A 19,514-nucleotide genomic window follows, 5' to 3' on the forward strand; every position below is an offset into this window, starting at 1 on the left:
ACTGTAAACAAAAGATTTGTGCGGCTGATGCACCTTTGGTTATGAACAGCTCGTGCTCGTGCAAGCGTGCGTGTGCGTGTGGTCCATGAGCGTGCACACCTCTGGTTGCAGTTTCACTTGTCACCAGAGGGGGCATAGTTCTGCAAAAACTCAGAGACTTGCGCAATGCACCTTTAAATGCATTTATGGAGATTATTATATTTTCACGTCAATCTGTGTTCATTTTGACCACAACCCATGAAAAATACGCACCGCATACGCACTGCAAACGGAGTATGTGTGAAACGGACGTTATGTATGTAGTGGTCAGAGTAGGTCGTCTTGCTGGATAGACACACACTTGTGCCAGAAACTGATATCAAACATTTGCTATGAGTGTACACAAGATGGCAGCAGTACTGGAAATGCTGAACCCAAAAAAGACCAAAGCGATGTAGAAAGACCTGGCACCAATAACTCGTTTCATGGGCTGGTCTGACGATTTTTTTTTTTTTTTTGACAAATGCATTACGCCGGTGTTGTGCCGAATTTTGACTCCCTGCCAAATTATTACCCCCCTCGTTGAAGTCAGTACCTGATTGCCTAATCCTAACCCCTCCCCCAATCCCAACAGAAGAGAGAAACTCTTGATTACAGGTTCGGAACAACATGAGGCTGAGAAAATGATGACAACATTTTCATTTTTGGGTGAACTATCCCTTTAACCGACATCTTCAGTTTATGGTTCTGTCAGCATAACCACCAACTCTCTGAACGCAAACAGGAAATTTTGTCTGTTTCCTCGAGACAGAACCGCATCCACAGCCACAGAACCGGAAGTGAGTGGTGGGGGTTAAACAGTCATAGTTGCGCAATACACTTTCTTTTTGAGAAATATAAGCTGTTTTCATATGGATTTTGATTGGATCCATGTCTACAATATTTAACAACAATACTTCTAAATAAAATCACTCTTCCATTATACGATATCATGATGTTGGATATGGCCATACACCATTATTATTTCAAATAATATTAATAATGTGTAACAAGTTGTAAAGTGTTTCTCATTTGACTGTATATGGCCTATATGTGATAGTATTATTTCCTTCACGTTCATGTTGTTACAAATAATAGGCTTATATTTAACGACACAAAATGTGTAACATGTTGTAAAGTGTTTCCCATTTGACTGTATATTTGATCGTATTATTTCCTTCATGCTCATGATGATACAAATCATACTTTAACAGCGAGTATGTGACGTATTTAATGTCAAATAAAAATAACTATTTAATACAAAGCCTGAACAAGTGAAACGTGTCTCTGTATGAAAACAAATAGGAAATTTAAAAAATATTTCTAAAATAATAGGTTTAAAACGTATTTGTCAGGGCTTCACCAGATCTGCACACACAAAAATGTTGTCCTGTGTTCCGTATTTTAAACTTCTCCTCAAACGTGCATGCAGTGTAAATAAAGCAGTTACATCAATGAAATGATAGTAAAGTTAGTCCACGGCCACACCCCCATGCTAATGGTACCGCCCACGGCGCAAATTACAAGACGAAAAATGGAAAAATAGAAAATCGGTTAGATTTCATTTATTCGAATGTTTGTTTCTGAAGTCACAATTTAGCAAAAGTAAAATTGAAAAAGGGGAGAAAAAGGCAAATATCCATTGATAATGTACTGAAAAAAAAAAAAAAAAGAATGTCTGGTTTCAATTTTGCATTTTTGCATTTGCATTGTATGGTCTGAAAACTGAATTGTGAAGCGTTACACGGACCACCAAACAGCTCTGTCTTGTACTCCCTACCTGTATTTAAGCTTAGCATAAAGGAACAATAGTGCCCCCTAATGGTGGGTAGTAGAATAACACCATAAGTAACATTTAACTGTTACACTATACATCTGATGGTTCCGTGAAAAAATATTTACTTTATTATGATGAATTATTCAAAGATTTGTATCCTCGTCATTGTGCTTTTTCCCTGTGTATATAATCTTATATTATGATGTACGCAAACCCATGCTATTTATGTCCTATTTTTATTTATTTTTTCATTATGGTTCATTGTTCAAAGATACAACCATGGTATCTTTCCCTGATCTTTATGTAACTATGTTCTGCAAAAACAAAATGAAATGAGTGACAGGTGCACTAACATCAGTAACTCGACAGCCCTACGTAAAATGGTTTTCTTCATCGTTTGTAATGTCTGTACAAAGGAGACAGGCAGCTGCGCGAAGTTCTATCCTTTGGAGAAAACTGTTGATTTTATTCTGGGAAAATTCAAGCACCACTCCTTAAAAATTAAGATTATCCCCAAATGAATTGCATTGCTAGCCCACCACAACACTTATGCACAATAATAATGATAAATGCTGACCAATACTTAATATTACTTTTTTTTTTTTTTTCTGAAAATTATATATTTGAGTAAAACAAGTCTCATGTCTTGTCTCAAGACAAGTCTTGTCATATGACATAGCTATGCATGAATACACTAGATAATTGCAGTGAACACATCTCAATTTTCAGTCAAGCAATGATTTTAATGTATTATTTAATGAAAATAATACATTATTTAATGAAATTAATTATATTTTATTTACTGACAACAATAAGAAACATGAATAAATGAGTAAAAGATTAAAAAAAGTAACCATCACAATAAATATATATATACACACAAGTCAACAACACATGAAACAAAGCTTTATCCATACTTATTGTTCTAACAATCGCATATTTACAGGTGGTGAACCCCACATCCTACTGCCATCTCAACACAGCGGTTTTCATTCTTCAGCTGACTACCGTTCCCACCTTCACCTGTCTCTGCCGTCCATCATGTTCCTTATTGCTGCAGTCAGACTGGGATCTGATCATGGATGGGAAAGGGACATCGAGGCTATCTTTGCCTGAGAGCACAGTCTGCCTCATCACCTCATACAGAGAGCCTGTACAGAACCTGTGAGACTCGTCTCAACAGCAAACACTCCCATGAGAGAAGATTTGTAGAGAGAGCCTTTAACTTGCCGATAACAAGCTGGTGCTTGTGCAGGTGATTTGTGCCTGAGGTTGTTGCTTGGCTTCACAATCTGAGGCAATAAGGGCGGGTGGAGTGATGGAGGGTCTCATCCATGGCACCATTTCCAGGATTCAGCTCAGGAAAGATAATTCTCGCCTACTCTTTTATGGATACTAAGGATTCGGACATACTTATTCCCTCACCTACTGCTTTTCCCCTACTATATAGTAGGGAAGTATCAAGTACGGTTTCGAATGCAGACATAGCCTATATTTAACAGAAGAAAATGAAGCCCCGCCCATCACTTCTGGTTCTGAAACTGCGGTTTTGCTGATACTATTGGATTTCCTCCAGTTGATTGTTAACAAGTTTCTGGAACATTTGCTGTGTTCAGAAGAGCAATGAGCTGCCAATACAATCTCTTGTTTTTATTCCTCTGTGGCTTCGCTGCACTCTCTGGTAGGTTCTGACTTCCTGTTTTTCTTATATATTTTGTAAATATAGATTTTGTAGTTGAGATCAAAAGTTGTGATCAAAGGATGTTAAGAATGCTTTTCTTTTCATGCATACTGCATTATTTTATACCAACTCAATATTATAAATCATACTGTAACATCAAAATTATCAGAAAAAAATACAGTTAAGGCATTTTTAAGTTTCAGATCAAGAATAATATTTCCTTAAAGCAACACATGCACTTTTATAGTGACCACTTGAACAAATGCACTTATACTATACATACTGTATACAATGAGTGTTTGTTCGTGTCAGTCTTTAATAGAAGGCAATCACAGAAAGTCGAACATTTAGATATGTAGTCAAATTATTGTGTTACAATAAAGGTTTATTGGACTTTATGTTTCTGAAGAACATTCAAACATCGATGGAATCTTTCCATTCCACAAAAAGTTTTTTGAAGTGGAAAAATCTTCTTTAGATTATTAAAATGTTCTTAAAAATAAGAAAGAAATGGTTCTTTTTAGAGCTTTTGACTGAAATGTTCTTTGGAGACCCAAAATGTTTTTTCTATCGCTGCTGAAACTCCCTTTACTTTCATAGTTCAGCACAAAGTCTGTATTTCAGGAACTATTTTGAATCTTGTTTTAGCAAGCACTGATTTGTTGATTTCAAACATCTAGTTCAAAACAGTCTTAAATTATAATAATTTGTGAAGTTTCAGTATCATATATTTTTTGTCACTATATAACAAAGGCAGATTTTAAATCACAACGGTTTCTTTATAGATATATAAATGTCAGGTCAGGGCATGTGTGTTGTAATTTTACACAACTTTAAGTTCTGTTGGCCATAAAACAATGGTTTGGTATTTTGAAGTTACCTTTTACCTTTCAGCTATTTTTATAATAATTTTACTGTAATTTGGCTGTCTTACGCAGAACCCCATTTGTGACAACTTACCCCGTATAGTGTGATGAAAGAATATAATATTGAACTGTGTTGTCTTAAGTTTGTCTAAAGTGTCTGAACCAAAATTGACTTTTAAAAAGAAACTCACCCTGAGAATTATTCATTCTCTGTTTTTATGCTTTTTCCTCATAGTGAACCAAACATGAGCAGTTGAACCCTGTTGAGTTTTATTAAATGCTAATATGAATTTATTTATTATAGTCTCAACAGAGACATGTGGAAAAGATCTACTAGTGGGAACGTCGTGCATCATTAAGCTGACAACAAAAAACAATGTGAAACCTTCTGTGATTAGATGGGTCCATGACACACACGGCACCATTCTTCGCTGGAAAGATGGGAAAATCAGAGAAATATCTGAAGGTGTATCTATGGAAGAAGATGGATCAATCAAATTTTCAAGTGTTAGTCTGAATGACACGGGCAAATATACATTCAACGCATATAATGATGCTGGTACAGAGATTGGTAGAGGAGAAGTGGAAATTAAAGTATATGGTAAGATGACAAATATTTCTACCCTTCCAACACAATAATAATAACAAAATCAGACTGTATATTTCTATAGTAGTTACAGTATTAGGAAATTTCCACCATGTTTCTGTTACAGAAAAGGTCCCTAAACCTACTGTGAAGTCCAACTGCACAAAAGATGGGAAAGCGACTCTCACCTGTGACATTGGAGAAAGAGAAGATCTGACTCTATCCTGGTATAAAGAAGACACAATTATCCAGAATGAAAAAAACCCTCAAGTGTTCTTGTCATCTACTGAAGTACAGGAGAATAAAACGTACTCATGCGAGGCACACAATCCTGCCAGCAACTACAAAAGTGAGAGTATTACAGTGTCATGTAAGTATTTCTCATGTCACATGCTTTTTATTCTTAATGTTCTGATTTTGTGCTATAATTACTTATCTTTATCTTTTAAAATAATAAAATAAATGTGTGTGTTGTCTCAAAGACAAGATAAAACATCTAAATCATGACCTTTAAGAGTTTTGAACATATCTGAAATTAAATATTGATGTTAAAAATAAACATGTCTGTAAACTCTGTGTGGGACTTTTCGCGGTTTCACTTTAGTCTCATAAAGTATATGAACTGGTTTCTGGGCCATTTCCTGTTTTTGCTGCTGACCTTCAATCATGAATCTATGACAGTAAAATAACCGTATTTTGGTGCTTAACCGCAAAATGGTGGTAAACTGTGAACTTACTGAAGATAGGTCAAAAGTGTGGACACGTATTTATTCACAATTAGCTATCACGACTTAAAATTTTGCATTAGAATAACTTCCCTAGAATTAACTTGCTGAGATAAATCAAATATCCAAGTTGTCACTTAATGCAGTTTCACAATTCAAGCTGAATGTAACTTAAAATTAAGGCAGCACAAACACTTAATGGTGTTCTTTATTCAACATCAAAGTCATGGAAACTATGAAATGACACAAGTCTGGGAATTATGTAGTCACCAATAAAAGTTAATAGATAAAATTAATAGAAGAAAAAGTTTCCTTAATGTTGATGTCAAAGGTTGTTGTTACGTCCCCTGATGGCATAGAGGTATAAGGAAGATGTATAATAAAATGAAAACACATTCCTATAGTTTTTGGTCTCTGGGAAGTACTGTGGGCGAATGACTCAAAGACAACAAATTACTGCAAGCAGGTGGTTTGCTTTATTTTCAATACGAACATTACAATTAGCATAAATGAAAACAAACAAACTTATTTACAGCTATATAGAATTTAAGCAAAAAAAATGAAAAATGATAATTGAAATAAGTCACAGAGAGAAAGAAGATGAGCGGTGCTAAACAAACAAAATAACAAAACCAAAACACACGCTAACTAATCCCCAACTCTCTAAACTAACTAAAAACAAAAACAGAAAATAAAGGATTCTTCAGCGCTTAACACGCCATAACTAAAACTTCACTAACTAACCAAACAAAAACTTACACACAGTTGCACACGCTCCTTCCCTAGTGTTTTTAACAATTGTAATTCTACGTGTATGTAAGGTGTATGTCACGTGACGTTCTTTCCTTTTCTCTTATTCTGGACTGGTACTATTTAGATCAGGTAAGACATCCTCAAAGCTACTTAAACTTAAAGCTAGCAGAGAGCGGGAAAAAAACAGGAAGAAACCAACAACAGAGGGGAGAAACACAGCAACCAATAACAAAAATGGGAGGGAACAGAAATGCTGGCACGTAACAGTTGTGTTCATTCAGTCTCAATGGTATTTGATTTTGCCAACATGCTTGACATTCCCTCATCTTTACAAGGAAAAAGACTATACAAAGTAAGAGAAAATACAACCCAGATAAGGTTAACTTGGTACTGTATTGGGTAATACTGTAGATTCAATACTTTAGATTACGGTTTAACTTAAGTCAGGTATGTAGGGGAATTCCTACCACAACACATTTGGATAGTGACGTAAAAGCATCATCAAGTATGCAACATGCAATCACGGCCGGAGGACCTCAGACCAATCCCTGAGAGAGAATCCCTCCACCAAAAAGAGTACCACAGTTTTTATAGATTAGAAGCATGGCAAAGGTGACATGATTCATTACATAATTATTCTACAATATGATTGGTTCTTCATGTATAATTCAGAAAACCCTTCTGTTACAGCAAATATGTATTTCTTAATTACTCCACTTTGTTACTCAAAGTCATGAGTATATGTTTAGACATCTGTTTCATTTCCCCTTTTGTTATATTCAGATTTGATTCAGACACACTTTGGTCCAAGTTTTGGGGATATTTAGTTTTCAAAAGCATATAAATGTTAATCCTGCAAGAAAAATAAATGTTAGTTATGATTAATTAAAAAATTACATCACAGAATACATTCACACATCAAGTTGTCTGCTCTTAATTAACTTTAAAAACAATTTGAGCTAATTCAATGAAGTGTGTCCAAACATTTGACCCCCCTCATGAGATAATGTTGGATCTTACAGTATGTGATAGATTTTTAATAGAAAAGATAGTAAACTAGTTTTTGGAACTAATTATGTTACTAACTATACAAATCTGACTTTAGATTTCTTTAACCTAATTATAAACGTTCACCTGACTTCCCATTTGGGTCTAATGTTATGACTAACTTTTACCTGACTTCCCATTCTAGATCTAACAATATAACAAAATAAATCTTACTTCCTTTTTTAGATCTATCCTTCTGGCAATTTTTTGACACAATTTAACCCTGGATAATGTAAACTTGAACAATGTACCAGAACGTTCTGTTTTTTGTCTGTATTGTGTTATGTTCAACTGAATTATTAACCCTTTACCATGTTTATTCGAAGATTCAAGATATTTTTGCTGATGTCACTAACAGAGGGTAAAGAAGGGAGGAGGGGGAGGGGGGCTTGCTTTATCAATTTAACCAATCATATTGATAGAACGTGACATGTTAGTCATGCTGATTCTATTTTGATGTTTCTGTCTTTATCCTATAAAACCTGATGTATGTTTTTTTTTTTGGGGTGAGATGCTCTGGAGAACTTCTCTGAGATATCCCGCCCGTGATTAAAGCATTTAAAGGACATTTACTGAAGTCTGTCTATTATAATTGCTGCAGCAAGTTAGTGGAACAAGGTACAGGTTAGACCATTTTCCCAAGTGATAGTGTCAATAGGGAGCGAGACGTCGTTCGACTCTTTGTGAGGCTCTTAGGTGGGGTTGGATTGCGGCTTATAGGCGTCAACCCGTGCGTTCAGAGGTAACTCAACTGAGTATAATATTTTCAGGTGTCAAGGACACCCGGTTCAACCTAAGTCATGTGCGTAGGGGAAAATCTACCAAGTATTACCCATGATGCAGATTGTAGGATTTTAAGCAGCTAAAAAAATATGTTTTTTTAATGATCCACTAGTCTGTTATTGATTTCATGACCATGTCTTACAGGTTCATATCCAGGTCTTAGTAAACTCATTTGCATTGATTTCTGGGTCATGGTAAGCATCGTAGCCGGCGGAGGAGCCCTTCTGCTTCTGCTGATCTGTGTTCTCATCATCTGTGCGTGTCGAAGCTGTCGGCAACGTACGAAGCACCAATAAGGTTAGCAACGTCTCCATCGCCTCTAAATAAATCAGTTAGCATTTGCGTTTTCAACAAAAGATCAAACTGAAGCTGTAGTTGTCCTTGTTGAGCTTGAAAAGTTCCCGGCACAATCATCAACGTATTTCAATGCCAACTCTTAAATGCAGTAATTTAAATAAAATTAAACATATCTGAATGTTCCAGGTTTCTTTCTCTTCAGAGACCGCATTGTGTGTGTGTGCTACACTATCTGTCTGTCCACTTTGGGAGTTGGAATACCAGTTGTCAGTGTGGAAAAAAAAGAGAACATCATGTCGCAAACAATCAGGAGATGCGTGCCTCTCGAGGTGCGTGCCTCCCTGTTCACGGCCCATCGCTGTTAATGATATACATGAGCTCTGCTTTAAGTGTATGGGGAAAGAGCATGACAAGTGCGAGCACTGTGCGTTTTTCTCCATTAAAGTTTGCAAGTCGATCTGAGGAGCGAGAGACGGGTCTGTTCCGTTCTCTTGCTCTCTGTCCAGATCAGGATTTCTTTTTGCCTCATTCCGAAGCGCGGCCCGGGGCTTCTTCGGATCAGGCAGAGGACGCTGCATCACTTGTTGCTGGTGCCGCCTCCGAACATTCCTCCCATGATGATAAAGCGCAGGAGGAAAACTACTCGAGGTGGTGGCAAGGTTACAACCATACACTGTAAAAAATACATGCACATGCATGTCAGTCAGCGCGGCATCGCACGTCAAGTTCGTAGAGAGCTTTTTTAAGTCCATTTACCTCAGAAGTTCAAGTAAATGCGCTAGAAATCTGCGCTCATTCAAGGATGCGCATGTATTGCATGGACGAGAGAAAGCACTGACACCTGCAGGATTTCATCTGACAGTACTTTTTATTTAACACTAAAAAGTTAAATAAGCATATATAGTCCATCTGTTCCGTGAGAGCAATGTTAACGCAGAAAGAGCTTCTATATCTATAGACGTTTTTAAATCTGAACTCCAAAAATCAACAAAATTGTCAGACATCCATGAGTTTACAGAGGAAAACAACTGAAAAACAGCGCTGGTTGTTCTCTCAATACTCAACAATGACAGAATCAAACGGCGTGGGCGAAGGTATAATGTCGATGTTTGTATTAAATTGTATGAAATAATCCCGAAAAAAGTACAAACACGGCAGAGATGCCAAGTTCAGCAGCTGAGATTAGCTGAGGTAGTAACATGATGCTAACAGACAGCAGACAAACGGCTAGCAGTGACAGCAGCAGCAATCCACCTGTCACTCAAGTGGCCATGCCTTTAATTATGCAGAACTTTAAGGCTTAATATAATTTAAACGGATGAGTTATAAAAACATTCACCCCCCTCACAGTTGTCATGAAGGGCAAAATTAGGTAGACAGACCAAAACCACTTTTTGCACCATGCTGTAAACACATTTTTTCTGCTGTAAAGTTGGACATTTTAACATGGGGGAGATACTGTACAGATTTGACTCCCTTTTGCATCCAGCCTCCAGCGGCCAGTCGATGAATTGCAGTTTAAGTCACTTCCGTGTTGGTTTCAAGAGATAGACAGGGAGGTTGCCACTCAGTTACAACTGGACTGGCCACAGGAACAAGATAGCCCCAAATGCTTAAAGTTAGCCTACATTGACACCTACTTGATGAGTTAACTCTTTCATAAAAATATATATAAATTGCTTGTCTTTTATGACCTCAGCGTCGACCTTTATGACCTCAATTGCCTCAGATCGAAGAGACTATTGCGGGCTATCTCTCCCCTTGGAGCGCAAAAAACCCCCAAAACATTTCAGTCAGCAAGTCAGGTTGGTACTGCGCTGCACACCATGGCAGTGTTACAGACATACCAGGCTGATCTACTGAAAGATTTAACTATGGCGTTTCATCTAGACCATTTTTACTTGTCTGGTTGATATTTGGCTGCATTTAAATGCTGAGGATTTAAATGATAAATACTCATCTGATTTGAAGTTAGATGCTTGTATTAATATCTTGTTTCGCTGTTCTCTGGCTACATTAAATTATGAGGAATTACATAGTGAAATAGCCATCTAAAAAAAAGGCCTTTGAGAGTGCCACCTCAGAGTGCTCCTCCCGCAATTATAAAGTGCATGAGAAGTTACTTGAGGTGGTGATTCATGCTGTGGCCAGATTCTTCGAGGACCTCCATGACGTTAACTCGCTCAAGGGGGGAACATTATTCTTCGCATGCGGTCGTAGATGGCCATTTAGCCCAAAGGGTTTGGAGAGGTCATCATCTCAATTGGCACATCAATTGCCTCGAATTGATGGCTGTATTCCTGGCCCTGAAGTACTTCCTCCAGCAGTTAAGGGGGTACCATGTCCTAGTGCCTGTGGACAACACCAGACTCTGTTCGTGCCATCTGAAAAGGCTAGCACAGCAGGTTCTGGTTTAGGACAAATTCCTGTTCTTTAGTGTGATTTACACCCCTCTGCATTTTAATTTGGGAGCAGATTTGGGAAAGACTTTATGAAGTAGAGGTGACCTCTTCGCCTCTCAAGGGACTGCGCAATATCCCCTCTGCTTCTCTCTGAATCACCCAGCCTGTCTCAGACAGAATATTCTGAGTGCTAGGGCTCCCTCAACAAGAAGAATCTATGCCCTTAAATGGGGTGTCTTTGGAAGGTGGTGCACTGCATGCCGTGCAGACCCAGTTCACTCTAGCTTCACTTCTAGGAGTTAGTGCTCATTCTACCAGGGGGGTTGCTTCCTCCAAAGCTTTGGCAAGGGGCGTCCCCTTGCAACAAGTATGTGATGCGGCAGGCTGGTCCTCTCCGCATACATTCATCAGATTTTATAGTTTGGATGTTCATGTGACTCAAGGCTGACATATCCTTGAGTCCACATCCCATGTCTGAGAACTTGTGAGAGCACTCTACATAACTGTGAGGGGTCCAGACACTTCCAGTCTGGCGCTGTTGGTATTCTCATTCCCATAGTGCTAGCAGCGCAGCATTGAGAGAAGCTTTTGAAAGGGTACGTCTCTGGTTCCTTGACTGTAACCCTGTTCCCTGAAAAAGTTGGAATGAGATGCTGCATTACATTGCCGCACTGAGGATTTGTCCAGACGTCTCTTCAGACAAAGTGTTACCTGAAGGTGCACCTGTTTAACATCTATTTATAGCCTCTAAAAAGCCCCAATTCCAGTGACGTCATCGTCAGATGTTATCTGAGGCCAAGTTCCTTGGCATGTTTGCACACATGCTTCACAACCGGTCACACCTTTGTGCACATGCCAAGGTGTTCCCAAAGCGCAGTCAAGTAACCCGAGACATTTTCTAAGAATCCACACTTTCTGGATTGGAGAGGACGCTGGCGCACTGTGGCTGCCGCTTCTCCATCAGCACGTTAAATTGTTTATTTTAAGGTGCTGTTGACTGGTTTTATATTGGCTGATATCTGCTAATATGCGGCTTTGCTGGATTTTATCTTTTTTTATACTGACATTATTTGGTGTCTACGGCAAGATTCACTTCTACCTCTCGGACTGCACTATGATACAATACTCTGCCACGGAACTTTTACAGCTTCGTCATTTTCAGCCCTCTGCCACTGGTGTTTCGGAAATACAGCTGCGATCGCTACAACTTCTCCGACGGCCAAAGTACGTTCATCGTGGCTCCCGCCGGAATCTGCATTCAAGCGGAGCAGATATAAACACAGTTTGGTCTCAGAGGCGACTGGATCGTCGCCATTTATCTTCGCGTCATGTCTGCTTGGCTAATTTCTCCTATCTCCAGAAGTCCACTCCATCCAGCTGTGGTGTCCGCCTTGACACAATCAGGTTTGCACATCTGAATACTCGCTCTATTAACAACAAAGCGGCTTCACTTTGTGACATTGTTTTGGGGAAAAAACTGGACTTCTTCTGCCTCTGTGAAACATGGCATCAGCCTAATGACTATCTCAATCTAAATATGTGTACTCTGCCTGGCTACACTTATCTTGACCGGCCGCGGTGGCGGTCTTGCTGTCATTTATAGATCTGATGTTGCGGTTACTGAGGTTTCATTGCCTTGCTTTTCATCATTTGGATGCTTGGCTTTCAAGCTGACTGGTCTCTCATCAGTTCTTGTGTTGAATATCTACCGCCCTCCCAAACTTAACTCTGCATTTTTCTCTGAATTTACTGAGTGTCTGACACTTGCCAGTGCACTCTGTCCAGTTATTCTTTTAACTGGTGATCTCAATTTTCATGTTGACAATTTGACTTGCAATAATGCTGTGTGCCTTATGGATGCACTTGAATGTTTTAACTTCAACACAAACACAAACGTGTTTGTGTTAACACAAACACGGACATATATTAGATCTGGTCTGCACTTCAGGAGTATTTATTGAACAACTTGAGTGTACTGATGTTGTCATGGTGCGCTGGAAAATAGTCAAGGATTCAGATGCGAGTGAATAAGTATTTATTATAGTCAAAAAGAGAAGACAAGAGGCTCAATTTGACAGGCAGCATTCACAGGAATCACTCAGTGTAGAAATAGCAGATAATTCTCATGTGAGCTCAGTGTAGAATTAACAGATAATCCTCAGGCAAACTCGGGCAGACTTGGTAACGCAGGGACTCAGTGGGCGGACTGCAGATCCACGTGGAAACGAAGATCCTCGGTGAAGCGTCGTAGAAACAGGACTGGAACAGGAGAACAATAGCACAGACCCAGGAGAACCTCCACAACCATCTGACAAAGACAAGACGAGTGAGCAAACAATATATAGGACATCCTCATTCAGAACAGCTGGCGCTGATCGGCTCATCAGTGGATAACGAGCCAGCTGATGAGCCGCGCCCATTCACTCAACACGCACACACATAGCGAGAGAGAGTCAATGAATCCATGAACCGTGACAGTACCCCCCCTCCTAGGAACGCCGCCTGGCGTTCCCAGACACCCTTACCTGTCGATTGTAATCATCGATAAGGGAGTGATCCAGAATGTCCCTGGCAGGAACCCAACTTCTCTCCTCCGGACCGTAACCTTCCCAGTTCACCAAGTACTGGAATCCGCGTCCCCTCCGTCTCGAGTCCAGGATACGGTTAACCGAATAAGTAGGCTCCCCATCTACGAGTCGCGGCGGGGGGGGAACCGGAGCAGGCGGATTAAGATGCGATCGAAAGACGGGTTTAATTTTGGAGACATGAAAGGCGGGATGAATTCTCTTGTACGCTAGAGGAAGGTTGAGGCGGACTGTCACCGGACTAATAATCTTGGTGATAGTGAACGGGCCAATGAATTTAGGAGCTAACTTATTAGAGACGGAACGGAGAGGAATGTTCTTAGTAGAAAGCCACACTTTTTGACCAGCGACGTATACGGGTGGCCTCGACCGGTGGCGATCGGCCTTAGCCTTGGTGCGCGCCCCCACTTGGAGCAGAGTCTCACGGGCTCTGGACGAACGCGTGAGCGGAGGGGACCGCGACTTCGGATTCCAGACTGGGAAAAATTGGTGGCTGGTAACCTAAACTACATTCAAACGGAGATAGGCCCGTGGATGACATTGGTAATGCATTGTGGGCGTACTCCACCATAGAGATATGTTGGCTCCAAGAGGAAGGATTCCTGGCAGCCAAACAACGCAACACTCTCTCCAAATCCTGGTTGGCTCTCTCGGTCTGGCCATTGCTCTGGGGGTGAAATCCTGAGGACAGACTAACGGTCGCCCCCAGTAATCTACAAAACTCTCACCAAAATTTGGACACAAATTGGGGTCCTCTGTCTGAAACCACGTCTATCGGGAGGCCATGTAAGCGAAAGACGTGATCTACAACGGTCACCGCTGTCTCCTTGGCTGAGGGTAATTTGGGCAAGGGAATAAAGTGAGCCGCCTTCGAAAATCGGTCCACCACGGTCAAAACTACCGTGTACCCTTGAGAGGGTGGGAGGGCGGTGATAAAATCTAGCGCAATGTGGGACCAGGGTCTCGAAGGGACAGGCAGCGGTTGGAGTAACCCATCTGGGGGTCGATTGGAAGTCTTACCAGTGGCACAGACAGAGCAAGCCAAAACAAAACTGTGAATGTCGCGTGCCATAAGTGGCCACCAGAATCGTTGCTTGACCATAAAACTGGTGCAATTAACTCCTGGATGGCAAGCTACGTTGGAACAATGCCCCCACTGAATAACGTCTGACCGTAATCCCTCCGGCACAAATAAACGATTCGGTGGGCAACCGGGCGGAGGCGTTACCCCTTCTAAGGCCGTCTTGACCTTCGATTCGACCTCCCATGTGAGTGTGGAGACAAATAGGGTCTCGGGTAAAATGCACTCGGGAGTAGACGGGCGTTCGGAACGGTCAAAAATACGCGACAAAGAATCGGGTTTGATGTTTTTGGAACCCGGGCGGTACGAGAGAGAAAAATCAAAACGTCCGAAAAAAAGTGCCCACCGAGCCTGCCTGGAGTTCAATCTTTTGGCGGTTCTGATATATTCCAGGTTCTTGTGATCGGTCCAGACGATAAAAGGTACCCCCGACCCTTCTAACCAATGACGCCATTCTTCCAACGCTAACTTCACTGCCAACAATTCTCTGTTACCAATGTCATAGTTACGTTCGGCAGGAGATAAACGACGAGACAAAAACGCGCAGGGATGCATCTTGTCGTCCGTGAGAGAACGCTGGGAAAGCACTGCTCCTACCCCCACCTCTGATGCGTCGACCTCCACCACAAACTGACGTGAAGAATCAGGGGCTATCAAGATGGGAGCTGAAACAAAGCAGCCTTTCAGTTTGGCAAACACAGCCTCAGCTGTGTCTGACCACCTGAAAGCAGTTCTGGGGGAGGTCAAGGCGGTCAGAGGTGCGGCTAGTTGGCTGAAATTGTGAATGAAACGCCGGTAGAAGTTGGCGAACCCCAGAAACCTCTGTAGGGCCTTACGGGAATCTGGACTTGGCCACTCCACCACAGCCTTAACCTTCTCAGGATCCATGCATACTCCCTCAGACGAAATGATGTACCCTAGGAAAGGAACAGACTGTGCATGAAAAGCGCATTTCTCCGCCTTGACAAAAAGCCCATTCTCTAGCAACCTCTGAAGCACTCGTCTGACGTGTTGAACGTGCTCCTGGAGAGACGAAGAAAAAATCAATATGTCATCCAGGTAAACATATATGAACTGATCAACCATGTCTCTCAACACGTCATTGACGAGTGCCTGGAAGACCGCTGGGGAGTTCGATAAACCGAATGGCATAACCGAATATTCAAAGTGACCCCTGGGGGTATTGAAAGCGGTCTTCCACTCATCCCCCTTCCTGATGCGAACCAAATGATATGCATTACGTAAATCCAATTTTGTGAAGATAGATGCTCCCTGCAACCTCTCGAAAGCTGAAGACATCAACGGCAAAGGATAAGTATTCTTAACCGTGATGTTGTTCAACCCCCGGTAATCAATACAAGGTCGCAGAGAACCATCCTTCTTCCCCACAAAAAAGAATCCCACCCCCGCTGGAGAAGAGGAAGGGCGGATGAACCCAGTAGCTAGAGAATCAGAAATATATTTCTCCATAGCCTCCCTTTCTGGAGCAGAAAGTGAATATAACTTGCCCTTAGGCGGAGACGTACCTGGCAGTAAATCTATTGCACAGTCATAGGGACGATGAGGAGGGAGAGAAGCAGCCCGAGACTTACTGAACACCTCCTTCAGGTCGCGGTACTCCGGCGGCACGTTAGACAGATTCACTGACTCCTCCTGCAACACAGAACGAGAAACAGACGGAACGGCAGACGAAAGACATGAGGCATAACAGTCATCACTCCAAGCTGAAACAGAGTTTTGACCCCACTCTATCCTGGGTCCGTGCTTCACCAACCACAGGTGACCCAGGACAATAGGAGCGTGGGGTGACTGCGTGAGGTAGAGTGAAGTCCTTTCAGTGTGATTCAGTGTTCCGCCCACTGGAGTCTAACCGGGAGGAGGGTGGCGCTCGAGGGTCCGATCATGGAGAGCCCGCCCGACAGTAGCCGCCGTCCTACCGCCGGGCTTGGCCTTTTAAAGGACAGGTGTTGATGAAATGGCCGGGCTCCCCGCAGTAGAGACATAGACCCCTCGAGCGGCGGTATTCTCTCTCCTCCCGGGAAAGCCGAGCTCGACCTACCTGCATGGGTTCAGGATCGTTAGAGGGACTGACCGCGTTCATACTCCGGGTACTGGAACTCATGGTGAAATCGGCCGCAGGCATCCGGTACGGTCGGCTCTCTCTCTGTTGAAGACGTGCATCGACCCGTAATGCTAACTCGATCAGTCCATCCAGTGTCTTGGGCAGCTCCAAGGTATAAATTTCCTTCTGAACGCGGTCAGCCAACCCATGCAGGAACATGTCCCACTGCGCCTCCTCGTTCCATTTGCACTCGGCCGCCAATGTCCGGAACTCTATGGAATAGTCAGAGACTGTCTGTTGGTCCTGGCGAAGGTCGGCGAGTTGGCGGGCCGCCTCGCGTCCAGCGACGGCGCGGTCGAACACTCGTGTCATCTCTAGCTCGAGTGCCTGGAATGAGGAGCAGCACTGATGTTTGTTCTGCCACACCGCTGTTCCCCACTGAGCCGCGCGACCAGAAAGTAGTGTCATCACCAGGGCTACCTTCGACTCCTCAGAAGCAAATGTCACAGGTTGAAGCGAGAAATAAATTGAGCACTTGGTTAGAAACGTTCTGCAAAGATTTGGTTCGCCCGAATACCTCTCTGGTGCTGGGATGCGCGGCTCTGGTGCTCTGGTGCGCGGCTCTGGCTGATGGAAAATCCCTTGGGGAACAGGCGGGGGCGGTGCTGGCGCAGTGGGAGCTCTCAGGCGTTGGAATTGAGAGGTGCGCTCGGACACCTGCGTTACCAAAGCCTGTATCGCCCGTCCCGAAGCTCCGATCTGCTCGTCCTGGCGATCCATCCGGGTTTGGTTTCCGGCGAACATCTGCTCAATTCCGGGAGCACTCGCTGAATCCATGAGAAGTTGGTCAGATGGTTCTTTCATGGTGCGCTGGAAAATAGTCAAGGATTCAGATGCGAGTGAATAAGTATTTATTATTGTCAAAAAGAGAAGACAAGAGGCTCAATTTGACAGGCAGCATTCACAGGAATCACTCAGTGTAGAAATAGCAGATAATTCTCATGTGAGCTCAGTGTAGAATTAACAGATGATCCTCAGGGAAACTCAGAGTCGAAGTGGCAGATAATCCTCAGGCAAACTCGGGCAGACTCGGTAACGCAGGGACTCAGTGGGCGGACTGCAGATCCACGTGGAAACGAAGATCCTCGGTGAAGCGTCGTAGAAACAGGACTGGAACAGGAGAACAATAGCACAGACCCAGGAGAACCTCCACAACCATCTGACAAAGACAAGACGAGTGAGCAAACAATATATAGGACATCCTCATTCAGAACAGCTGGCGCTGATCGGCTCATCAGTGGATAACGAGCCAGCTGATGAGCCGCGCCCATTCACTCAACACGCACACACATAGCGAGAGAGAGTCAATGAATCCATGAACCGTGACAGATGTATGTATAAGTGATCACAAGCTCATCACGTTCAATCTGACTCCTCCTTCTTTGCAGACTGTGAAAGAACGTGTTATCTGTTTCAGGAAAATCAGTGATATTGATCTTGATCTCCTTAGTCATACTATGGGCGATTTACCAGTTGCAGCCTCTATTGACCAGTATAATGCTGCACTTACATCCATTCTGGATGAGTTTGCTCCTCTGAAAAAACGTGTTGTGTCTTTTAAGAGATCATCACCCTGGTACACATCTGAGTTGCGCAAATTGAAGGCGTTAGGCAGGCAGTTGGAGCGGAAATATAAAACATCTGGTCTAACAGTTCATAGATTAATATTTAATCAGCATCAAATTGAGTATCAAAATGCTCTCAAAGCTGCAAAAGGGGCATATTATTCTACTATTATTAGTAGCAACATCTCTAATCCCAGTGTTCTGTTTAGAACAGTCAATAATCTAATCAAACCTCCGAGTGACTTTAACTGTTCCACCATTGAGCAGTGTAATGCATTTCTCAATTATTTTTCAACTAAAATTGAGAATATCCATAACGCTATTGCTTGTGAGGTTGCTCCTGAGGTTGTGGAATTGCATCCTCCTAATCTCTCTGTTTTTTCAAGTTTCAGTGCTGTTGACTCTGATTTTATTTCTAAACTTATCTTGTCTATGAACTCTACTACTTGCATACTTGATCCACTCCCTACGACTGTTTTAAAAAATTGTCTGCCTGTCATTTTACCCCACATCACTACCATTGTAAATGCCTCACTCATTACAGGGAATGTCTCTTCTGCTCTAAAAATGGCTGCAGTTACGCCAGTTCTTAAAAAAGCTGGTAGCGATATCACTGACATGTCAAATTATCGACCCATTTCTAATCTACCTTTCCTGGCAAAAGTGCTTGAGCGTGTGGTTGTTGGGCAACTCCATACTCATCTCCGTACGAATAGCCTATTAGAAAGATTTCAATCTGGACACAGTACAGAGACTGCTCTGGTCAGGGTTCTGAATGACCTCCTCATTATAGCTGACTCTGGGGCATGTGGCATTTTGGTCATGTTCACACTTACATATAATTTGAAGGGGTAAAGTTTAATGCGTATTTGGCGTGCTGTCCGGAGGGAGGGCTCCGAGCTCAGAGTTCGGCCCGAACCCAGAGTACTCCCCCCGTATGTAAGTGTTTAGGACTAGAAGCGTGGAGAAGGGGTGGTGGGGGGATGCTGCAAAAACTGTCAATGGAATGAGGTGAGACTGCTGAGTATATATACACCTCTTACCATTGATTGCTGAGTGCTCTCCACTTGTGTTAATTATCTGAACGTGCTCCTCCCGAACCTTGTTAATAAAACATCATTTCACGAGTTCACACTTACATATAATTTGAAGGGGTAAAGTTTAATGCGTATTTGGCGTGCTGTCTGGAGGGAGGGCTCCGAGCTCGGAGTTCGGCCCGAACCCAG

General features: G+C 42.3%; 1 protein-coding gene across 2 annotated transcripts in view; it reads left to right on the forward strand.

Moving 5' to 3' along the window:
• Nucleotides 1-2,646: 2,646 nt before the first annotated feature.
• The window catches only part of LOC311075227 (uncharacterized protein), a 49,430-nt gene continuing 32,562 nt past the window's right edge, over nucleotides 2,647-19,514 (forward strand). Inside the window, exons 1-4 of one of the 2 annotated variants that reach the window (XM_084102467.1) lie at nucleotides 2,647-3,476; nucleotides 4,647-4,943; nucleotides 5,056-5,298; nucleotides 8,381-8,533. In XM_084102467.1, coding sequence (XP_083958593.1) covers nucleotides 3,419-3,476; nucleotides 4,647-4,943; nucleotides 5,056-5,298; nucleotides 8,381-8,532 — 750 coding nt within the window. In that variant the 5' untranslated portion in view covers nucleotides 2,647-3,418 and the 3' untranslated portion in view covers nucleotide 8,533. The remainder of the gene's footprint in view (nucleotides 3,477-4,646; nucleotides 4,944-5,055; nucleotides 5,299-8,380; nucleotides 8,534-19,514) is intronic. The other variant, XM_084102466.1, reaches the window with a different exon arrangement.

This window comes from Abramis brama (genome assembly GCF_963993115.1).
Source record: "Abramis brama genome assembly, chromosome: 2".
NCBI lineage: Eukaryota > Metazoa > Chordata > Actinopteri > Cypriniformes > Leuciscidae > Abramis > Abramis brama.